The sequence below is a fragment of the Anopheles cruzii genome, chromosome 3 (assembly GCF_943734635.1).
Source record: "Anopheles cruzii chromosome 3, idAnoCruzAS_RS32_06, whole genome shotgun sequence".
In the NCBI taxonomy this organism is placed as follows: domain Eukaryota; kingdom Metazoa; phylum Arthropoda; class Insecta; order Diptera; family Culicidae; genus Anopheles; species Anopheles cruzii.
Window position 1 is genome coordinate 86,663,826 of NC_069145.1, and position 20,619 is coordinate 86,684,444.

Below are 20,619 nucleotides of genomic sequence, written 5' to 3' on the forward strand. Positions count from 1 at the left end.
GAACCGGCCATTCAAGAGCAGTGCGAGCCCCAAACACGAGCTTACAACATTTTGTGCCGTCGAAGCGAACGGACGCGTTTCTCCCGCAAGACCAGTGGGCCACAGAGGAGTGAATCGTGAGTGAGAATCGAGAAGTGAACAGTGAAGAGTTACATTTTATAACCCCAGAGTGTGCGTCTGGAGGTCGCAGACAACAAAGAGTTGGGAACGTAAGAGTGTCACACACGTGTTCCGGTCGCAGTTCGAACATCCGTTTCCGTTGCGCAAAACAGAACCAACCAGAAGCCAAAGTGCTGTAAATGTGCTCAGTGTACCGGGAGACAGTTTAAAGATCATTTTACCGTGTATCCGTGTCACGTGGACCGTTTGTGAGAACAGAAGCCAGATAAGGAGGCTGCAGATGGAAGGCAGAGCAGTCCTGTTGCTGTCCCCGCCGGCAACTCCACCGTTGCAGGACACCGCCGGCTATGAGTCGGTGGAAAACTTGAAGGTAGGCATCAACGTTCTTGTCCGCAAACCCCCCGTGAAAGTGACCGTGCGGGAACATATCACGCGTTGAGTTCGTGATAATTGTTGCGAAATTCCCAGATTCGGGATTCGGCGGGTGTCAAGTGCATCCTTTTGATGCAATCGTGTGCCTGCTGCACCTGTACTTGATAAAAATAGAACCGTCTGCCGTCTGTGGCCCAGAGCGCCCCAAGTGGAAAAATGGGTCTCTCGGTTCCCGAAAGATCTTAACCAGCCTCACGCCCTCGACCTGATCGTTCGTCTCGCACGTCAGCAAAATTCCACGAAATACGCCACCTCCCGCATCGTTCGAGAAGGGTGCGTGTGATCGACACGGGAGGGGCCGCGCGCAAGTCAACGGCTGACCCCCGTTGCACGGGCATTCCAACCGACGCGCCGCCGCCGCCAACAGCACATGACGTGCCTGGCCCCGTGTAGACTTTACCCACAACGACGACAGCGACGAAGAGAGGAAAAAAACCCCTTCAAGGCGGACGACGACGGCGATGTTCCGTCCCTTTCCGGCGGGCGCAAAGTTTGAACACAAACCGCGCGCCATTGCGTTCGCGACGCAACACGTTCGATCACGCTCGGATCACGCAGCGACCCGGCCGCAATCAGCTGCTGTTCACGTGAGCCGCGTGCAATCGCGCCCCGGACTTTGGACCCTCGCGCTCTGTCGGGGCTCGTTGCCTCGAGCGAGAGCGTGCGCCTCTCTCTCTCTCTTTCGCTCTCGGTCGCACTCCGCCTTTTCTTCGTCATCGAAGCAGCCAGTGGCGCGCGCGATGACGTCTCTCAGACGGGTGCGACGGATGATCGCAGCATGCGACGCGGGGTGTGATGTTTGCCGAAACCGGATTTTTGCGCTTTTCGCGCGCCAAATAGGCTTAAGGGCGCGACTCTACAATTGGCGGCCATTACTCTTTCTCTCTCTCTCGTTCTTTACCGAGAGGATCCTGATCGAGCGTCTCGTGCTCGCTCCGATCTCTGGTTGATAAGCGGATTTTAATATTTGGATTGTTTCTTATCAGCCAGCTGAGTTCTCGCGAAGGAAGGTTGGGCACACGGGGGACTACGTGACTCGATCACCGTGCACCACCACCACCACCACGAACCCGTCACGAGTTGTCTAACCCTTTCTTTCTCTCTCTCTCGCTTGCTCTCCCTCGCAGATGAATAACGCAGTCAAAGCGGCACTGAAGCGCAAACTCGAGCTGGCGGCCACCGGGGCCGAGGAAGGAGACAGCGCGAGGCCACACTTCGCCACGCCGACCCACTCGGACGCGTCGGAGGACGAGTCGGATCTGCCACCGCGGAAGCGCCAGTATGTGCGCGATCCGGATCAACTGGAAACGCACGCCGCGCTCCAACAGCAACTGCAGCGCCAGCAACAACAGCAACAGACGCAGCAGCAGGAGCAGCTGGCAATTGCGGCCACCACCTGTGCACCGACGCCCCCACCGTCCGAGTGTGGGTCCGGGTCCGAGGACGAAACGACCAAGTCCGGCTCGGATGAGGAGCGGTGCTACTTTGAAAATGGTGCGACCCCCGCCCAGGACGCGGCTGCGGCGCCCCGCGCCAGCGTGATCATGCGCATCAACAAGGATGGGTCGTGCACCGCCCCGAAGGAGGGCTCGGTTGCGGAGGAATCCTGCGGCGGTGCGTCACTAAACATTTTCCGCAGTTACAAATTCAAAATGGGTCCCCGGATGTCACCACCTCCGGTGCCCGTCGTCTCCGTCGCCCCCTCAACCGCAGCCCTGCAGGAGGACGCCAAAGCCGCTACGATGATGGCCGCTCCAGTCGCCGGCGCTGGGAAGAGGAAGCGCAAGGAACTGACCCCCTGCCCGGTGTCACCGATTCTCCCGAAAGCACCGCTCTCCGTTACAGCCGCCGCCGCCGCCGCCGCCCTGCCTGTGATAGCTCCGAAGGTTGTGGCGACAGCGGCCCCGGCGGCGACAGCACCGCCCTCCACGACTCAGCTCATCTTTGCCACCCAAAACGGTTACTTTCTGGTGCCCCCGCATCACAACCTGCTGTTGGCCACGACGACGCCCACCACCGGTCTGGAGACTTGCGGGCGCCCCAAATCACGCTCGACGGCCACGTCGTTCAGTGTGGCCCTTGCCGAACGGCAGCACCACCAGCAGCAGCAGCAACTGGCGACAAAGTCGCCCCGTGCTCCAACAATCGCGCCACCTCAGCCGCCGGCGCCGCCAGCGGCCAGCAAACCGGAACGGCGCCGTATCTACGAGTGCGATCACCCGAACTGTGGCAAGAACTACTTCAAGTCGAGCCACCTGAAGGCGCACCAACGCATCCACACCGGCGAGCGTCCGTTCAACTGCAAGTGGCCCGACTGCGGCCGCCGCTTCTCGCGCTCCGACGAACTGTCGCGCCACAAGCGCACGCACACCGGCGAGAAGAAGTTCGCGTGCGAGGTCTGCGAACGTCGGTTCATGCGCAGCGACCACCTCGCCAAGCACGTCAAGCGCCACAACAAGGACAGCACCGCGGGCACGGCCAAATCAATCGCACCGAGCCGACGACGCAACGTCGCCCAAGCAGCTGCTAGTCAACAACCGTCGGCCGCCACCAGCATTCTGCCGGCCGAGACCACCCTTACCATGGCCCAGGCACTCTATCAGGCCTCTGCCGGCGTCTTCCAACAGTCGCCGCAGCAGTTCATGTACGCCCGGAGACACCCGGAAGACGGCAGCCAGTAAGGACGCAGCAAAAGCCATTCCAGTGTCAAAGCATCATCCGCGAATCTGCAACTTTCACCGCATTTCGGGTTGGCGTGTTTATCTCCTCGCACCGGTTGAGGAACTGCGGAAGCGGATGGCCTGTTGTGGTGCACTCTACGGGGAGGCGTGGTTCCTTGGCCAGGGGCCGCTATCTGTGATCGTTTTTCTCTTACAAATGGAAAACTCTACGAAACATACACATACACACTAGAGCTGCTAGAGCGATCACTCTATATCACTCTTATCAAAGCCGAGGCAGGAGAGAAGAGACTCCGAGAGTTGTGCTGATGCGCTGTTTGTAAGATGAAATTACCATATTGTTTCTAATTCCCTCCCCCCTTTACCTTGTTATCCTTCGACTTTCGTTAGTGTTAGAGTGGTCCCCGGGGTCCAGGAGTTAGCCATAAGATTTGTCTTTGTTCTGGCGGCGGAACGCGGCGTTCCGGATTCTCCCGCTACGTTACGTATTTATTTTAGCGCTTAGGACCGATACTTGTAAATGCCACAGTGTAAGACACAGAGCGAGGGAACGAGTCCCAACGACGACGATCGGGATGATGAGCAGAGAGAGAGAAAGGGGAAAAACGAGTGTGACAAAAGAAATCACGTAAATATGCTCTGGTAAATGTGTTATTCGAACTAAAAAAGTCACTCGCTATGAACTATGAAATTCGGAAATCGGGCCATACACAGAGCCCAACACCTAATAAAATATGAACTCTCTCGAAAAAATCTAAACAAAACCTAAAATGATGTTCGTATTTGTGTGTTTATTTTGCTTACTCGAAAGAAAGTCAAACCAATCTGTAATATCCTCGTGACATGACCAGCCCTCCGAAGCCTGGCGAGGCGTACAGCTCGCTCCCAAATCGCCGTCGTCATGGCCGCATGATGTTAAAACGCAACGTCAAACGGCCAGATGGGCGCCGCTCAGCTATGCGAGTCATTTCCGGACATGGGCGTGTGGGATTTCCCGATGTCCGTTCGCCATTCGGAACAGGTTTCGGACACGGCGCGTCCCGCGATCGCCGATCTGCAGCGACCGGGGATTTTTTGGCGTCGGTGGTCGCCCTTCGCCGCATTTCTGGGAAATTCAGAACCAGCTTTCCAACCGACGGGGGTCACTTCTCGGTATCTAGACCCCGGGGTTGGCGCTTATCGCGCGGCAGGAGACTGCCGCGCAAAAGAGTCCACAGTGACTAGCGGCCCCGTGACTAGCCACATCGGAAACCCCCAATGGGTGACTTTATTGGTCAGACACGAAAACAGAAACCGAAACAACAAACCGTTTTCGGTCGTCCCCCGAAAGACGTTTCGGTCGCGAAACCAAGATTCGGTCCGCCACCGTGGAATAAACATGTTTACGCCCTGCCGTCGTGGTGATGGTACTCCCGCGAAAGCCGGACCTCGGGGCCTTGAATCAGCTGTGTCTGTTGTTGGACACCACCGCCGGTTTCGATAGCCGGCCGTTGCGTCGTAGATTGGAAGCACCCGGACCCCGGGCCTGCCAAATGCGACGCGTCACGGAACTTCCCGCGGGTCGTCGAAGGCACTCGCGCCGATCACGTTTCGACCTCGTGCGGGCGCGGAAGAGAATTATCAAATCTGAAGGGCACTCAACTAGCCGGCACAGCCGTCCCGGACCTTGGGCCACGTCCGACGAGCCACGTTGGGCCGTTGAACCATTATTTGCGCATCTCCGCAATCGCCGCGTCCCTGTCTTTGTCCCTGCACGGCCTCATTCCAACAACCGGTTATGGGTTAAACATAAAGATATTGGCCACCGGATTTCGGAAGTGCGCAGGGTTCCTTATCAACCTGACCTAATCGATCCGGCCGGCGGGGGATGGTGGCGGTTGTCACGTTGGTGTCACTCTGTTTACCTTTCGGGCGTGTGCATATCTCGCGGCGTACGCGAGCCCCCAGCTGACGATGGCCGTGACGCCGACGACGACGCCAAGGTGCCGTTTCCGTTATCGGCCAAAGTGTGCCAAGAGTGTCACCGTGCGAGATAAAAACATCGGTGGCGATAACGGAGATCACGCGCCCGGCGAGTGTCCGCTTCGTGGCGGCCGAGCGACGGTTCCACTGGGTGACCGAGTGACCGGCAAGGGGCGGTGCGTAACCTTCGGAAGGGTACGCTACGGAACCACCCCACTCCGGAAGCGGACCAGCGCTGCGGCTGCGAAGAGGTAAACAAAACAACCCGACACGGCCCGACCCTGGCCGGCTGATGGATTGATCTGTTTTTGGAACCTCCTTTTTTGGGGAGCGCCGGTAACCTAGAGAGCTGACTTCCGTAAATTAGTGGCCATCGGTGGTGGCCCACCGAAAGGCTCGACAACCGGTATCCGGTTCGGAACGGGGGTTTGCCTCCCCGTCTAGTGCGCAGAACGGATCGCGAGGCGAGGCACACAAACACCCGGCCACCGGCCAGCGATAAACTCTCTCAATTGGCTGAGGCAGAAAAAAGGAGAGCAGTTGAACGCCGGTTGAATGTTAGATGGCCTCAACTCTACTCTCCGCCGCGGCCGCCGCTGAACCGATAAGCATCCGCCGCGCGCGCGGGGGAACCAGAAATAACCGCAACGGGGCCTTTCGCCGGCCCAAGAATGGCTCTGACGTCAATGGCTCGGGATTGTGCATTTGCTCGGTCCGGGAGCCGGCCCGTAAACAACGGCCCGTCTCCATCGGGGGGGCCCTCTCACTAGGTGAACGCGTGGGAAAATCGAGCGGCGCGCCGGGACGCAGACCCCCGCACCGCGAGGTCACCGCCATGGGTCAACATAATAAGCTGATTGTAAGCCCTCGGTCTGTGTGTGTGGCACCCAACAAAGTCGTCCAGAGCGTGGATTCGCAACACGCAATACCGTCGCCCTCTGTTTGCGGATTGCAACAATACTCCCGGCCCCCCGCCGCCCGGCCGCCGATAAGGCGCGCGAAGATGGTCCCGCCGCGCCCGGGTTTGCAATCCGGCTCACGGTTCGGACCCCTGGTTCCGACGGACCGATCTGTAAACAAACAAGAGGCCGGCCGGCCGGCCGACTGGGGAGGTTCACATTCCATCCGTGCCCTCTGGGCGGTGGGCGACCGCCGGGGGAGGTCATCGTTTCGGTGATAGGGGCCAACGAGCGGGCGGAAAACCAGATCCGCATCGGTGGCCGTGGCACGAGACGACGGGCAGCGATAACAGAGGCTCCATAATCGCAACCTCATCGCGGCAACGAAAGTGGGCGCCCGAACCCAAAGGACGCTCTCTCTCGCCCGATCATGGCGGCAGCACGTTACCGGAGCGTGATCGGATTGTGTGGCCGTCGCGCCGTTTTGCGTCATTTCAACCACCGGCGGTGCGCGCGGGAGATACGCGATGCTGCCTTTGCCGGCCGGGACCCCTGGGGCAGAGAACGCGCGATAGGGCGTGCCGAGAACGCTACCCGGCCGCGTACTATACTACCGCGGACCGAGGTGTGTACTACCGAGCCGAGATCGATCAGTCGAGCTGGCTTTTGGACCCTGACGCCTTGACCCCTCGCCGTGATGGGGGTGTTATCGGACACCCAATACGATGCCCCCGGCGAAGTAGCCGCCTGTTGATGACTCGTTCACCGTGGGGCCGTATGAATGATTCCGTCCTGCGAGACTGACCGTGAAGATCCGGTCGAGCAGTTTCTACGCAGAAATTGACACTTTTTGAGAGACCCCCAAAGTGACAGTAAGATGTTTACAAAACAAGAGCGCACCCCAAAGAACTTGCGAACGTTACGAAACAGGAACACCCTGTCGACGGAGCCGGAGGACGTAACTCTCGAGGCCCTTAAGGAAACGGCCCAATCGAAGGACATCGGATCGCACCCGGGAAGACCGGTTTAGTAGCCTGTGGAGGTTAGTTGGTCGATGGCACCCGGTTGCCTCTTCTCGCAAAGCCTACTATTATATCTTCTGGTGTTATCTCCGCCAGCCGGTCCATAAATGATGGCAGTTGGTGCGCCGCATAAGCGGGCCGTTCATTGCCCGACTGACTGACTGACTGACTGAGTGAAGGTAAAATGGCGCAGCGGATCGATGACCGCCGGTGGCAATGGCGATCTGCGGCCGCCGCTTCAAGGATGCTGACCGCTTGCGAATTCACGACGCTTGCCACGAGCCCGACCGACCGGAAGCGAGATATGCTTCGCCCCACCCAACGCCGGAGGGTTCGGCGCCGCGCGCACCGTCACCTTGGCGTGGTCGTTACACTCGTTCGCTCTGGAGCAGCGACTGATGACATATCGCTCCGCGCGGCGGCACCCACACGATGGAGGGGCCGGCCAAAACGAACAACCGAACCACACCGAACGCAACCTTGCGAGATGTCAAGATGCGCGGTGAGCTGCGGTTCCTTATCTCTTTTCGGTTCCTCCGAACCGCAGATGCCGCACTGTTTTCGTGAGACGTCGTGAAACGACCTAGAAACGGACCGGTGGTGGCGATAACCGCGAGTGACTTTTTCAGGCAATGTTAATCACCCCCATCCCGGCCACAGAAGAAGGCCGCACGGGGCGCGCATCGCAACACCGGCCCCGGGCCACCGGCTTTGCGGAACACTAACCTCCGAAGATGGCCTTCTCCGGTTTTTCGGGGGGTTCGATTTAGTTTGGGGTTCGCATCGTGCGTCTCGTGCGCACATGACTCGACCGTGCAGGCCAGGCCAGGCGATAAGGCCATTAGGCTTTCACTGATCGTGTGCCGTCTTGCGGGCTTATCGGTTCCGATGGGATGCTTGGATGGACCACGGACAACGAGCGCACGTGGGCGATCCGTGATTTCGCTGTGCGGAAGGAAACGGATCGTGATGAATCACGGCGTTCGGATGTTCGACACAGGGTGTGGCCGCCGGTTGCCTCGGTTGTCATCCGGTGTTTGCGAGCTGGCCACCGCGTTGGGGCGATAAGCGCACTGCACAATCGATTGGAGCTTATTTTTAGAAGCCAACAACCACAGTCCCACACGGAGGCAGGCAGCAAAGCAGTAACTCCGAAGCAGTTACCAACACTAAAAAGTAGGTCATTAGATTGTGTACGATCATTTGGTTCTAAAAATATTGTCCCCATTCGGGCCCCCGTTTGGTAGATTTGATTTTTCGTAAAACGTGATGTGGAAAGGTTCGTCCTCTGTGGCCCGATTCGAACTATTCCTGCATGTTTTCTGACCCCCGGGGGGAACCCTGCGAGCAGCGAAATGGTAAAATCCCACGGCAAGCTCTACTCGCGATCTGCGACCTTCGCAATAGTGCGCGCGCGCGTGGCGCACGCACTAACACGCTAAGACCTTGTCCGCGGAGACAGACCTCTTCGGGGCAATCGATGGGCGACGTGCGCTTCACCACGACCACGGCGAAGAAACGACAAAGCCAGTAACGCCTACGAGTGGCACTTCCGCCACGACGACGCGACATCGTCGGAGGTACCTGCCGCCGCCAGCGAATGCAACCCCGATTCGCACTCGGCAACGGCGGAAACTGATCTGCATAATGGCGGCGGCGGCAGCAAGCAACCGGTTCGATCCGGTTCCGTTGGCGCGAAACGACGAGGCGCAAACACACTCGACACACATTGCGACGATTGGCGCGCACACACAGACACCACCACCCTGCTGCTGGACGAACGGTGGTTGGCTGGTTCTACGAAAACAACATCCACCCCCGGGGACGGCCACTGAAGAGCCGGAGAATAGAAAAACAAATCGAATTAACATCGTTTTCGCGTTGCGCGATGTCCGACGAGAGAGCCCGCGAGGGGCCCGCCGCAGCGCGGCCAGATTGATAGCGTGGAACGAAAATAGACGACTCCGGTTCACGGCGGCAAGCCCGTCGGTTAGGTGAACCGGTTTGGGCCGGTTTAGGTGTTTTTAAATCACCACCACCCTGTCCACAACCGCGACCGGTTTACGGTGGCGGTATTTTTCCGCGTCTCATCGCTCATTAGCGCTTCGCGTTGTTTACTCCGGAGGGGGGCGCTCGGGGGTCGCGCAAAGTCGGTTTAAAGTTCTAACAAAGATATCAACCGGCGGCGGGGGGTTTTCGTGGTATTGGGGATGTTTTTCGGTGCGCCATTGCACGCCTTTTTAAATTCTTTTTTTTTGGTGACCCAGCCAATCGTCGTCATCGTGGAACAAACTACGGAATTAAACGATCGTGTTTTGCTGCGTATCGGAAAAAGTGGGGCGCACTTTGGCAGGGTTTGCAATGCAATTTTATCATTGCATCATGCACACTGGCCGCACAAGCTGACGAAATGGACGAACATGTGTTGGCATCAATAGGGCGAATTAATAAGAAAATTATGCAAATAAACAGAAGCGATGCGAAAATTAGCTCGTCACCTGTGTATTGTCAAATGATCATTCAAATCCCCAGATCGTTACAAATAGATAATTTTTATTGCTATCTTATCCGTTATTTCGTAGCAGGGCGTAAACGGTGGCCTCTGTGATTACAGTTGGGAAGCCAAATGCCCTTCGCTTTGTACATTCGTTAACATAATTTAGTGAATTCCTATTGCGCTACAGCAATTAGTAGTTGAGAGTCTCGTAAATCGTATGGCTATCGTTCCATCGTATCCTCCCGTCGATCGATCGTCGTGTTACAGCTTGTTTTTGACATCGGCATCGGCAGCGCCGGTCCGGCACTGGGCTACTCCTTAGGTTCGCTGAAGAAGTAGTCCACCTCGTTTCACCCGGCCACTTCCTCCGTGCCGGCTTCGAACTCCAGCTTCATTTCGCTCGTGCCGGTGATCCCTTCCACGTCCGCCTCGTGCTCCTGGGTGTTGAGCCGATTCAGCGTCATCGAGGCTGAATCGAGCATCGACGGTTGGCACAGCAGCCCACTGGACAGCTCACTCTTATCCTCTTTGATGACCGAATCCATCACCATGCTGGGATCGCCGAGAACGGTAGTCGGTGGGGCTGGTTCATCGAATGCATTGATCGCCGAGGACGCCACCACTATCTGGTGCGGCTGCTGCAGATGGTGGTGAGTGTGGGGGGCCGATGGTTGCGTCGCCAGCTGTCTCACCGGCAGACCGGCATCTTCGAAAGCCTTCTTTTTCAGTGTGTGGCGTATTTGGGAACTAAGAAACAGAAGGATGGATGCCCGAGTGGCAGAGACACACCGTGTTAGAGGCTGTGCGCTTCATTCGAACGTTGCTGGCACAGATGAAGAAACAGAAGCGATAGGAACGGGAGGGGAACCAATACGCGGATGAACTTACACCGTTCGACCTTTGATGCGCTGGCTGATTTTGTTCAGATCTTCACTGAATCGAGTCACTGCGGAACGGAGCATGTCTATTTCTTCATCTGTCCACTTGCTCCTTTCAATGTAAAGCAGTGCCGTATTAGTGCCCGATCTACATCTACCAATCCACGGTGCCCGGCAACGTGCTTACCCGGTTGGCGAATCCGACGATGGGTGCAGCTGCATCGTTAGTTCACCCAAACTGTTGAATGCCGCTCCGGCGGCGGTAAAGATTTCTCCCACCTGTGAAGTACGAACGAGTCGTTATTTCATTTTATCTTGGCAAGCGTCTCCCGCCGTACCTTGGATGCAGAGTTCATTGCAAAATCCGTTCCCAGAGTTGGTTAAGGGGCTAATTTAACAAGTGCACTAGCAGCGGATAAACACACGGAGAATCGCGAATTGAAGTGCTGTTTGTAAACAAGTTTGTAAACAATGAGCTGTCAGTCGAACTGTCAGCGTGCCTGTCACAGCGAATGTTTGCCCACTATCTTTTTCACGTTATAATTTGAACAAGATCTTGTAATTTAGATAAGAGAGTAGATAAAATTGCTTCTAAATTTCACGAAATACCGTCTATGTGGCTACAAAGCCATTCGAAAACAATTCGTAATGTAATACTGGTAATGTTTAGGACAGAGGAATGGTGTGATCATTTTCACCGGGCAACGTCATTAGCTCTATCGACAAAGCCAACGTCATTCGGGCATCGGGAAAAGTCTTCGGTTGCGAAGCAGCAAATAAATTTACCTTCTCTTCCGATCCCAGCAAACGTAGCGAGCAAACAGAGCTCGAACGGGCATTGTAATGGCGGACGATCAATCGTGGAAGACGAACAATTTTCGGCAAAGTGTGGTGAACAAGATGTAAGTCGGACGGAGGGAGGGCCCCGTTTGTGGCGTGCTTGTCTCAGCTCGCTGTCCGTGTGGGGCTCGCTTTCTTCTTTTCTTCGCAGCAATGAGGCGATCCAGCAAACAGGAATGACCTCATCGAAAAATGGCATCGAGATGGAAAACCACGTCTTCCACAAGGCCCGCAACAAGGACGAGTACCTGGGCTTCGTGGCCCGACTGATTTTGCACGTCCGCGAGATGAGTAAGTAGTGGGCCGGAACCGGGACCGGGTTGAATGACGCAGGTGGGTGACGATCCGTTTCTCGTTCCGCCGATAGACAGCAAACACAAGAACCAACAAAATGCGGCCGCTGCAGCCGCAGCAGCGGCGGCCGCCCAGCAGCAGGAAGGGTCCAACACGAGCCAGCAGGGCGGTGGAGGCATGCCGGATCCGATCAACGCACTGCAAACGCTGGCATCGCAAGGAACGCGCCCGCAGATGATGGGCCAGATGGGTCCCGGCGGACCGATGGGTGGCCAAATGGGCGGTGGCAATGCGTCCAACTTGTTGCACTCGCTGCGCCCGCAGCTGCAGATGGGAGGGATGGCGGCCATGCAGGCTGGCAACCGGGTCGGGATGGGTCCGGGCCCCAACCAGATGGGGGCCATGATGCAAAACCAGATGCAGGGTCCGGGACCGGGCGCCGGAATGGGAGGCATGCCGGGCCAGATGGGTGTGATCGGACCGGGCGGCATGGGCGGTGGTAAGATCGTCGGAATGGGTGGCCAACAGCAGCAGCAACAGATGGCGCAGCTGAGTGCGATGCAGGTGAACCAGATGCAGGCGGCCCAGGCAGCCCAACAGCAGCAGCAACAACAGCAGCAACAACAGCAGCAGCAGCAGCAACAGCAGGGTGGCATGGGACAGGGCCAGGGCCCTGGCGGAGTCCAGCAGATGGGCGTCGTCCCGGGAGGGCCCGGGAACCAGATGAATCCGATGGTGATGGGACAGATTCAGGCGCAGCTTCAGAACCAGAACACGATGGGAGGCCAACAGATGGGTGCCGTCAACCAGATGGGCCCGATGGGTGGCAACACGGGCATGAATCCGCAGAGCATGGCCATGGTCCGTCAGCAAATGCCCCAGGGAGTCAACCCGAACCAGGTGCAGATGGGGCTTGGCCCCGGCCAGATGGGACAACTCGGACCCGGCGTTCAAGGTGTGGGCCCGGGTGGTCCGGGACCGAACATGGGACAGCAGGTTGTTGTTCAGCAGCAGCAGCAGGTGCAACAGCAACAACAGCAACAACATCAGCAACTTCAGCAACATTTGCAGCATCCCCAACAGCAGCAGCAACAGCAACATCAGCCGCAACAGTTGCAGCAACAAATGCAGAACCAACAGCAACATCAGCAGCAGCTCCAGCAGCAACATCAGCAACAACTCCAGCAGCAGCAGCAACAGCAACAACAACATCAGCAACAGCACCAACAGCAACACCAGCAAATGCCTCAGCATCAGCAGCATCCGCAGCTACACGCTCAGCATCAGCAGCTCCAGCACCAGCAACAACAGCAGCAACAGCAACAAGTGCTACTGGGTGCCATGGGACAGGGCGGTCCCGTGGTTCCGATCGGGGGTCCGATGGGTGGTCCCATCGGTGGCCCGGGTGGTCCGGGCGGTGTTCCGATGCAGGTGCAGGCGCAGGCCATGCAACAGCAACAAGCGGGCGCCATGGGACCGAATGTCGGTGGCCCGAACCAGATGAACCCGGTAGCGATGGGCCCCGGAGGGGTAATGTCCGGCGGGCAAATGGTCGGTGCGCAGGGCAACTTTGTCGGTATGGGCGGAAACCCGATGGTGCGCAAGCCACCGGACATGATGCCGGGGGGAAACGTGTACCCGGGAGCCGGTGCCGGGGTACGGAGTGTGACGCCAAACAACTTCCTACGCCAATCACCGTCACCATCCGTTCCGTCACCGGCCGGACCGGGGGCACACGGGCCCCAATCGCACCCGGGCCAGATGATTCCCAGCCCGGCACTGATCCCGTCGCCCAATCCGCACCCGATGGGAAGCGTCCCGCAGCGCATCGGCCAGTCACCGGGCCAGTCACTCAACACTCCCGGGCAGCCGGGCGGAGCGGTCCCGAGCCCGCTGAACGCTCAGGACGAGCAGCTGTACCGCGAAAAGTACCGCTCGCTGACTAAGTACATCGAACCGCTGAAGCGCATGATCGCCAAGATGGAGAACGACGATATTGACAAGATTGCGAAAATGAAACGGCTGCTGGAGATCCTGTGCAATCCGAGTGTGCGCATCCCGCTGGAAACGCTGCACAAGTGCGAAGCGGCCCTCACTAGCCAGCTCGGGTCGATTCGCGAGACGCCAACCAACAACCCACTGGTGGAGGCCGTCTCTAGCAGCTTGCAGAATGCCACCGGGAACCACACGCTGCAACGGACCTTCCGGCCCTGTCTGGAGGCACTGTTCGGTCCGGACATCAAGAACCTGCCGCCACCGGCCAAGCAGCCACGATTGGCCCCGGGCGCCGGTGGTGGCGAAGATTCATCTTCCGGACCAGCGGTTGCTGGCAGCGGTGGTGCCCAGGGCGGCAGTGGATCGACCACTGGAAGCACGGGAACCACTGGCAACACGGGCACCACCAGCACGACTGGCCCCAGCGCTGCCGGTGCCAGTGGTGGCGCGGCTAGTCAGGAAATTCCGCACATTCTGCAGGGCGAAATTGCTCGGCTGGATCAAAAGTTCAAAGTGTCGCTCGATCAGTGCGCCCTCGGGGGGTGCAAAACGATCAAGCTGATCTGCTGGCTGGACGACAAGAATCTGCCGTGCGTGCCACCGGTCGCGGTCACCATCCCGGACGACTATCCGTTCACGTCGCCCAGCTGCTCGCTGATCGAACAGGAGTACAACGCGACGCCGTTCCTCATCCTGGTGCAGCGTTCGTTTATGGCGCGCATCTGCAAACTGCCGGCCCTCTTCACCCTGTCGCACCTGCTGGACACGTGGGAGATGTCGGTGCGGCAGGCCTGTTCGCCCAACCCGACCATCGTTGCACCGACCACCACCAGCGTCCTGCTGGGGATGTAATCGTGTGGCCGCGGCGCGCGTGACCATCTTTCTAACGAAATAAATATTGATATCGATGTGTTGCAGCAAATCTTTTATTCGATTTGGCTCGCCTCGCCTCGTTGACCAACGGATGCGTTCTCCGTTGCGGATAAAAAACGAAAAATTCAAACGAACTAACGATAGAGTAAAATGGTGAGTTAGTCAAATTCGGAAACAAATTTTGCCAATTCGTTCAGGTAAATTTGCCGATGCACCTTCCAGCCGATAGTGAAGGCACTGTTTTGGATTTGCTCCAGTTCTTCGCCCTTGACCCGCACAGTGTCCGCGAATTTTTCGTCCCTTTCGGTGGTCTGTTGCATGAGGCTATCGATGTTGGAGTTCACCAGATGCTTTCTACGAATAGAGAAGTTGATCAGTACCGCGGGCACGATCGAGCGCGATCGCTTTCTCTGCCTACCGTCTATATTCCAACGCCAGTTGGGTCATTTCGGCCAGCGTGTTCTTGGCCTCGCCCATCAGTTTTTTGTACTTTTCATTCATTCGCATGATAACCGCAACGTCCGCCTCGGCCGATTCCACGAGTTGCGCGGCCAGAGCCTCCGTTTCCTGGCGGTTTTTTTCGAACGTTCGACTCAACTCGGATACCATCGGCTTGGCCACGTTGTTCACCAACTGTTCCACCACTTGCACGGGATTGTTGAATTCTTGCCTAGCCAACGCCAATCGTGGATCGCTCGTGTTTGTGAGGTCGCCCAAGACAGCACGTTTCTTGGCTGGCGATCCTTCCGTAGTTTCCGCGTTGCCGTCTTGTTCGGCAAGATCGGCCGACGTACACGGTGTGTCCAGCGCACACAGCTGTCGCTGTACCACATCATTAATCGCATCCCAGTCTTGCGATACGTCTAATTCCTCGGCCACCGTATTTTGCGTGGTCTTCGTTCGTATCATCGAACCGGTGACGGTTTTGGTGACCAACACGCGTGCCTTCGCTGCGCGTCTATACTCTCCTCCGCCGGTTGTCGTCAATGTTTCCGCCGCCATATATTTGACCCGAATTTGGCGTGATCGCGGTCGTGTGCGATCTTTCCACGATCTGTAACTTTCGACACTCCCGGCACCTTCCTCATAGTCATCCGCATCGGGTGCGTTTTCGTTAGCGTCACGGACGCGACTAGGCGGGTACGTCGATCGTTTCGAATGTCGAATCGGTGTCGACGACTGCAGTACGGGAAACTGGGCCGCCACATCGATGGAGTCCCTGCGGGTGGGCCGCCTACCCGGTTTACCTTTCTCCTTTCCTAGCAGCCGCGCACGCCAGTTTGTTTGTCCGAATTCGCAGACACTCTGCTCACGAGCGTGTTCGATATTGTACGGGTCAAGTGCCGTTGAACCTTCTTCGGCGATACCTGAAAGAGGGGAAAAATAGTACAAGCAATGAGAACCGCACCGCGCTGTGCACGACCTTTGGTTTGTCCACAAACTTCTTGGCTCGTGCTGTATCGGCGGCGCGTTGGCTTCGCTGGTCATGTCGTCTCCGCTACTTCCGCTCTCTTCGTAACACTCTTGTGCATCATCAGAGCAAGGTGAAGGAACCATGCTTTCGGAGACCTGATCATTATAGTCGTTAAATTTCTCGGCAAAAACTTCCAATTCGCTGGGATACAAATCAGATGCCATGGACACTGGCGAACATGCCTCCTGGTCAATGTCCGAAGTCGAAACCCTTTCCAAAACCACAATGCGATCCGTCTCAGTTGGCGAATGTTCGTGGTCGATAGCTGGAGCAAACAACTCTTTGTGCCCAATCAAGGGAGTCAAAAATTGTTGTAAAGACTGCAGATCCTCGATACTTCTCACATGAAAGACAGTTATTTCCTCTGCGGCCTCGTCCGCGGTAGCCGTGGTTACACCGGTGTACACCACTCGCACCCTAGGATCGTTATTATCGCTGGATGGTGTGTAGAAACTAGTATTAAAACGGGTAAATATTCGAGAAACGGCCATACAAAGCGAACTTACACAATGATCTGGTACGACCGAATGTTTTCGTTCGCTATTTCCCGATCCAACAGCGTTTCGGAGTCGGCTTCGGAGGTAGTAAAGCGCACGTTTCGCTGCTGCCATATGACTTCTGAAAAGAAATGCTGAAACAAAGTGTCAACATTAAGCACGGCACACAGTAGCAGTAGGCCATTGTTGCTGGGGAAGAATAGTTCATACTTCATGGGGAACAATCGAGCGGTCGGCCATGGTTATGGATGTGACGTATAGAATGAAAAACTGTTTATCCGGCACTTCGTTCAAAAAACCCCGACAGAGCTGCGAACAAACGAGACAAAAGAAACAAAATTACACCACAGCACCGTTCTGATGGCCGGCCGGGTCGACTTTTACTGTGCTCAACGAATCAGCATTCCACGTTAAAATTTCTTGTAGATGATCGGCGCTGTCTTCGAAACCGTTGGTTAAGATTGTCAAAGCCTCCTGAAGCTGCCCATCGTCGTCGCACTTGGATACGATTTGGAAAACAATCACCAGTATGGACTTCATCACGAAGTAGTTGCTCTTTTCGTTGTATAGCACGCTCAGCTGTGGGCTGCGAATGATTGAAACATCGCTTAGGTCATCGGAGTTCGCGCGGTCGGAGACGGTTTTACTTACGCTCTTTCGAAGACGAAGGTGTGGACCGCATCGAATTCGCTACGGGACATCCATCTCAAAAAGTTGGCGATTGTTCCCAACGTTCCCTCGATCACCGTACGGTCATCATTGAATGGCATTTGGGTGATGTAAAACAGTACGTGTAAAAGGTTTAAAAGTGTTGTACAGTCTCTTTGGAGTGCTGCCGACCCCGAGAAGGTTTCCTGAAACATGATTTATTCACCCAAAAAGACACGGTGCGTCACTTGGTGCGTTACAAACTCCCCGGGTGGTGACGGGGGTTCCGGGTCAACTAACCTCAATCAGTTCCAACGTTCGCAAGAACTTATCCACTACTTCGGCTCTGTCGTGTAATTCCTCAAAGTTTTGGAATTTTTTGACAAATTGTGTCAGGCACTTTCTACTGGGCTCTAAAAACGCATTTAGATTCTCCGTTTCTGCAAGCTTTTTTAGTTGCTGTAAAAAATTTGGGCGATTTGTGGCCATTACGTTTGCTTTTTGCGCATCCAATTTCACTCACGGCTACAGCAGAACTGAATGGAACGATGTCGACCGTCACTTTGTTTTTCTAACGGCTTTCGTAACCGACAGCAAGTTACTCTTGTGTTCGGTTTAGAGGTCTTCTCGATGGGGAGGGATGTGAACGAAAATTAGTATGTAATTACAAGTTTCATAATATTGTCCTACTGCTACGGTTTTCCCCAGTTACGATACGATTATTTAGTATAGTTTGACGCAAATTTGAATATTTTCGCTCACGGTTTCTGAGTGCGACCATTGGTCCGTTTCCGAAGGGTTCGTGCAGTTCAAGAAAAAAAAACACAATAAAATAGAAACGTCATTTCAGTCGTGCAAAGAACTTTCCGGATCGACACAAGAAATCAAAACAGCAAGCTGTGTAAAGTAAGAGCTCACTACCGAACGAGAGAAAGAACGCAATTCCGCATCGGTGGGGAAATTATCTGTACTCAACAACTTTCCTTCGGTGCTCGCCTTGACCGAAAATGTAAGTACTGCCGTAGCGCCGATGATGCAAAATACTTATGAGTTGCATCATGTTTTGGCAATGGCCACTTTTGCACATCACGATGCGCACCGCACGCATTACTCAACCTTTCGCAATAACTTAGTCTGTTTTAGAGGAGTTCGCAGCACGAAACGCAGCCATCATGTTGTCCCGTCTGGCGTGTCACCGACAGCTGGTTTCACCAACGTTGTTGAAATCTACCCTGCAGACGGTTGTTCCGAAGCGTCAACCGGTGTTCCGTCAGTACGCACGAGATGTGAAGGGGGGAGGTAGCGCTAGCAACTGGACAGCGCGTGCCGAACGGACGACACTACGCGAGCGAGCCATGGCACCGCCCGGTCCCAATGCTTATGCCATCGGAAAGGGTGCGGTGGCCGGTGGGGCTGCGCTCGGCCTTGGCGCACTATGCTTCTACGGGCTCGGGCTCGGCAGTGGAACTAGCACGCTCGAGAACTCGCACCTCTGGCCGGAGTTTGTGAAGCAGCGTATTCAGGACACTTACCTATACTTTGGCGGATCGATAGCCATTTCGGCGGCCAGCGCCATGGCGGTGTTCCGATCACCTCGCATGCTAAGCCTTGTGTCGAGAAACGGATGGATGGTAAAGTCCTAATGTGGTGCACGGCGTATCCTCGGTTTCATCGGGTTTTTTTTTCTGTCCTTTACTCGTTCGCAGTCAATTCTCGGAACATTCGCACTGATGATCGGATCCGGAATGGTGGCACAATCGATTCCGTACAGCCCAGGGATCGGCACGAAGCAAGTGGCATGGGCCGTCCATTCGGCTATCCTCGGTGCGGTTATCGCTCCCATGTGCTTTGTCGGTGGGGCCATCCTTACCCGGGCCGCCTGGTACACCGCGGGAATAGTCGGCGGACTTTCGACGGTGGCCGTCTGTGCGCCGAGTGACAAGTTTCTTGCCATGGGTGGCCCACTGGCCATTGGATTGGGGGTAGTGTTTGCGTCGTCCCTAGCCTCCATATGGCTACCCCCGACGACGGCCTTGGGTGCCGGCATTGCGTCACTTTCGCTGTATGGTGGTCTCCTGCTGTTCAGTGGCTTTCTGCTTTACGACACGCAAAAGATTGTTAAACGGGCGGAAATGCATCCCCTCTATGCTTCCCGTCCTTTCGATCCAGTGAATTCGTGAGTATTTGCCAACTAAAAGGGACATTCACAAAACAAGTAACAAATGAAAACCTTCTCCACCATTTCAGTGCAATTTCAATCTACATGGACACCCTGAATATTTTCATCCGGATCGTCACGATTTTGGCTGGGGGAGGTGGTAATCGGCGCAAGTAAAGGACAAGAACTATAAATATCTTCTATTATAAAGTATTTAAGCTAGCGTAGTTACGGGTTTACTATCTTACAGAGATCAATAGCAAGTCCGATCGATCGAAACGAAACTCCTGAATTATGAATAATTAATCCATTATTGCGTATGAACATTAGCAGAAGAGTGTGAATAAATTAATGTATTGTTGTACTTTGTTTGGTGAATTTCTTTGATAATTTGTGAAAGAACGTGATGGAAAGAATATCTTCCCCTTCACGCCGAACCGATGCAACGATCCATTTGAAACTGACAGCATTACTGGCAGCATCGGATGGCAACCATACTGACAGCCTTTCAGGTAGGATTGGTTGGTGCCAGCGTTTTCCCAGGAGAAAGGGTGCGGTAGTTTGTTTATTCGATGAGCGGCATTTGGTGACCCCAGAAACAACCTGCCGCCGACCAAAAACCCGTAGTAATAGAGGTTACAGTTACACACGGAACACCGGTAGTGAACGTTGTGAGGGTTGAAGCCGAAGAGCAAAGCGAAAGTGGTACAATGGCCGATGTTAAGTCCGAAATCGACAGTGACGCGGAGCAGAACTACTCCCTCAACAGCAATGTGGACCCGAAGAATATGCAGGAATTGACCATCTATGTGAGCGCTCTCTGGGTTGTGCTTCTGGTTCTTCTTCTAATTCGGTTTCTGGTTACGGATTCGCAGGTTCAAAATTTGTTGCAAAACGTGCAGGACAAGTTCCAGAGCATGTCGGATCAAATTATTTCCCGCATCGACGACATGGGCACCAGGATAGACGAACTGGAAAAGAGCATCGCAGATCTTATGCAGCAGGCCGGTGTCGAAGGACAGGATAAGTAGGCCGTTTCACCGACGACGGGGCACTTCCTGCCTAGTTACGAGGCAATCATTCTTCGACCCTTATTCAGCGTAAGTGTGCAGGAGAAACACGTAAAGAATCGTCATGGAAAAATATGATTTAAGCGCGGCGGTAGAATGTAATCGGTAATCGGTTCCAGGTTTGCATTTCTTTTCTCATGAGCAAAGTCCAACGAAATCATCGGAGGAATACTTTTTTTATTGTACACGAATCACACGATTGAATAAATTAATACACCACCTGAATGAGCGGATCCGTCGTTCAAAGCTAAAAGTGTGAGGAATGTACTAAGCCCTTCG

At 55.3% G+C, this 20,619-nt stretch overlaps 5 protein-coding genes across 6 annotated transcripts; 4 read left to right on the plus strand and 1 right to left on the minus strand.

Annotated features, from left to right (window-relative positions):
• The first annotated feature begins 216 nt into the window (after positions 1-216).
• On the plus strand, positions 217-3,471 carry LOC128271238 (transcription factor Sp5). The gene is made up of 2 exons (XM_053008682.1): positions 217-490; positions 1,680-3,471. Exons 1-2 carry the CDS (start codon positions 401-403, stop codon positions 3,231-3,233), a joined length of 1,644 nt encoding a protein of 547 aa, XP_052864642.1. The 5' UTR covers positions 217-400; the 3' UTR covers positions 3,234-3,471.
• A 6,217-nt stretch (positions 3,472-9,688) lies between these two features.
• Positions 9,689-10,921, minus strand: LOC128274287 (chromatin complexes subunit BAP18). Of its 2 annotated transcripts, XM_053012426.1 has the most exons (4): positions 10,830-10,921; positions 10,679-10,770; positions 10,502-10,603; positions 9,689-10,360 (listed from the first exon to the last, which is right to left on the minus strand). In XM_053012426.1, the coding sequence occupies exons 1-4, from the start codon at positions 10,845-10,847 to the stop codon at positions 9,964-9,966; spliced, it is 609 nt and encodes a 202-aa protein (XP_052868386.1). In that variant the 5' UTR covers positions 10,848-10,921; the 3' UTR covers positions 9,689-9,963. The 2 variants fall into 2 exon arrangements, with proteins under 2 accessions (XP_052868386.1, XP_052868387.1); XM_053012427.1 differs by lacking the exon at positions 10,502-10,603.
• A 413-nt stretch (positions 10,922-11,334) lies between these two features.
• On the plus strand, positions 11,335-14,523 carry LOC128274285 (mediator of RNA polymerase II transcription subunit 15). The gene is made up of 3 exons (XM_053012424.1): positions 11,335-11,393; positions 11,483-11,622; positions 11,699-14,523. Exons 1-3 carry the CDS (start codon positions 11,335-11,337, stop codon positions 14,470-14,472), a joined length of 2,973 nt encoding a protein of 990 aa, XP_052868384.1. The 3' UTR covers positions 14,473-14,523.
• Positions 14,524-18,026: 3,503 nt separating this feature from the next.
• Positions 18,027-19,634, plus strand: LOC128274286 (growth hormone-inducible transmembrane protein-like). Its single transcript, XM_053012425.1, has 4 exons — positions 18,027-18,121; positions 18,246-18,743; positions 18,819-19,288; positions 19,360-19,634. Exons 2-4 carry the CDS (start codon positions 18,285-18,287, stop codon positions 19,445-19,447), a joined length of 1,017 nt encoding a protein of 338 aa, XP_052868385.1. The 5' UTR covers positions 18,027-18,121; positions 18,246-18,284; the 3' UTR covers positions 19,448-19,634.
• Positions 19,635-19,816: 182 nt separating this feature from the next.
• Positions 19,817-20,571, plus strand: LOC128273122 (heat shock factor-binding protein 1). The gene is made up of 2 exons (XM_053011040.1): positions 19,817-20,079; positions 20,146-20,571. Exons 1-2 carry the CDS (start codon positions 19,981-19,983, stop codon positions 20,299-20,301), a joined length of 255 nt encoding a protein of 84 aa, XP_052867000.1. The 5' UTR covers positions 19,817-19,980; the 3' UTR covers positions 20,302-20,571.
• The last annotated feature ends 48 nt before the right edge of the window (positions 20,572-20,619 follow it).

Excerpts from the sequence above, each read along its gene's own strand:
- LOC128273122 (XM_053011040.1), top strand. The coding sequence starts at position 19,981 with ATGGCCGATGTTAAGTCCGAAATCGACAGTGACGCGGAGCAGAACTAC. Across the intron at positions 20,080-20,145 it reads TGCAGGAATTGACCATCTAT|GTTCAAAATTTGTTGCAAAA; the intron begins GTGAGCGCTCTC and ends ACGGATTCGCAG.
- LOC128274286 (XM_053012425.1), top strand. The coding sequence starts at position 18,285 with ATGTTGTCCCGTCTGGCGTGTCACCGACAGCTGGTTTCACCAACGTTG. Across the intron at positions 18,744-18,818 it reads TGTCGAGAAACGGATGGATG|TCAATTCTCGGAACATTCGC; the intron begins GTAAAGTCCTAA and ends ACTCGTTCGCAG. Across the intron at positions 19,289-19,359 it reads CCTTTCGATCCAGTGAATTC|TGCAATTTCAATCTACATGG; the intron begins GTGAGTATTTGC and ends CCACCATTTCAG.
- LOC128274285 (XM_053012424.1), top strand. The coding sequence starts at position 11,335 with ATGGCGGACGATCAATCGTGGAAGACGAACAATTTTCGGCAAAGTGTG. Across the intron at positions 11,394-11,482 it reads CAAAGTGTGGTGAACAAGAT|CAATGAGGCGATCCAGCAAA; the intron begins GTAAGTCGGACG and ends TTTTCTTCGCAG. Across the intron at positions 11,623-11,698 it reads TTTGCACGTCCGCGAGATGA|ACAGCAAACACAAGAACCAA; the intron begins GTAAGTAGTGGG and ends TTCCGCCGATAG.
- LOC128271238 (XM_053008682.1), top strand. The coding sequence starts at position 401 with ATGGAAGGCAGAGCAGTCCTGTTGCTGTCCCCGCCGGCAACTCCACCG. Across the intron at positions 491-1,679 it reads AGTCGGTGGAAAACTTGAAG|ATGAATAACGCAGTCAAAGC; the intron begins GTAGGCATCAAC and ends TCTCCCTCGCAG.
- LOC128274287 (XM_053012426.1), bottom strand. Across the intron at positions 10,604-10,678 it reads TCGTCGGATTCGCCAACCGG|GAGCAAGTGGACAGATGAAG; the intron begins GTAAGCACGTTG and ends TTACATTGAAAG. Across the intron at positions 10,361-10,501 it reads CGCATCAAAGGTCGAACGGT|TTCCCAAATACGCCACACAC; the intron begins GTAAGTTCATCC and ends TCTGTTTCTTAG.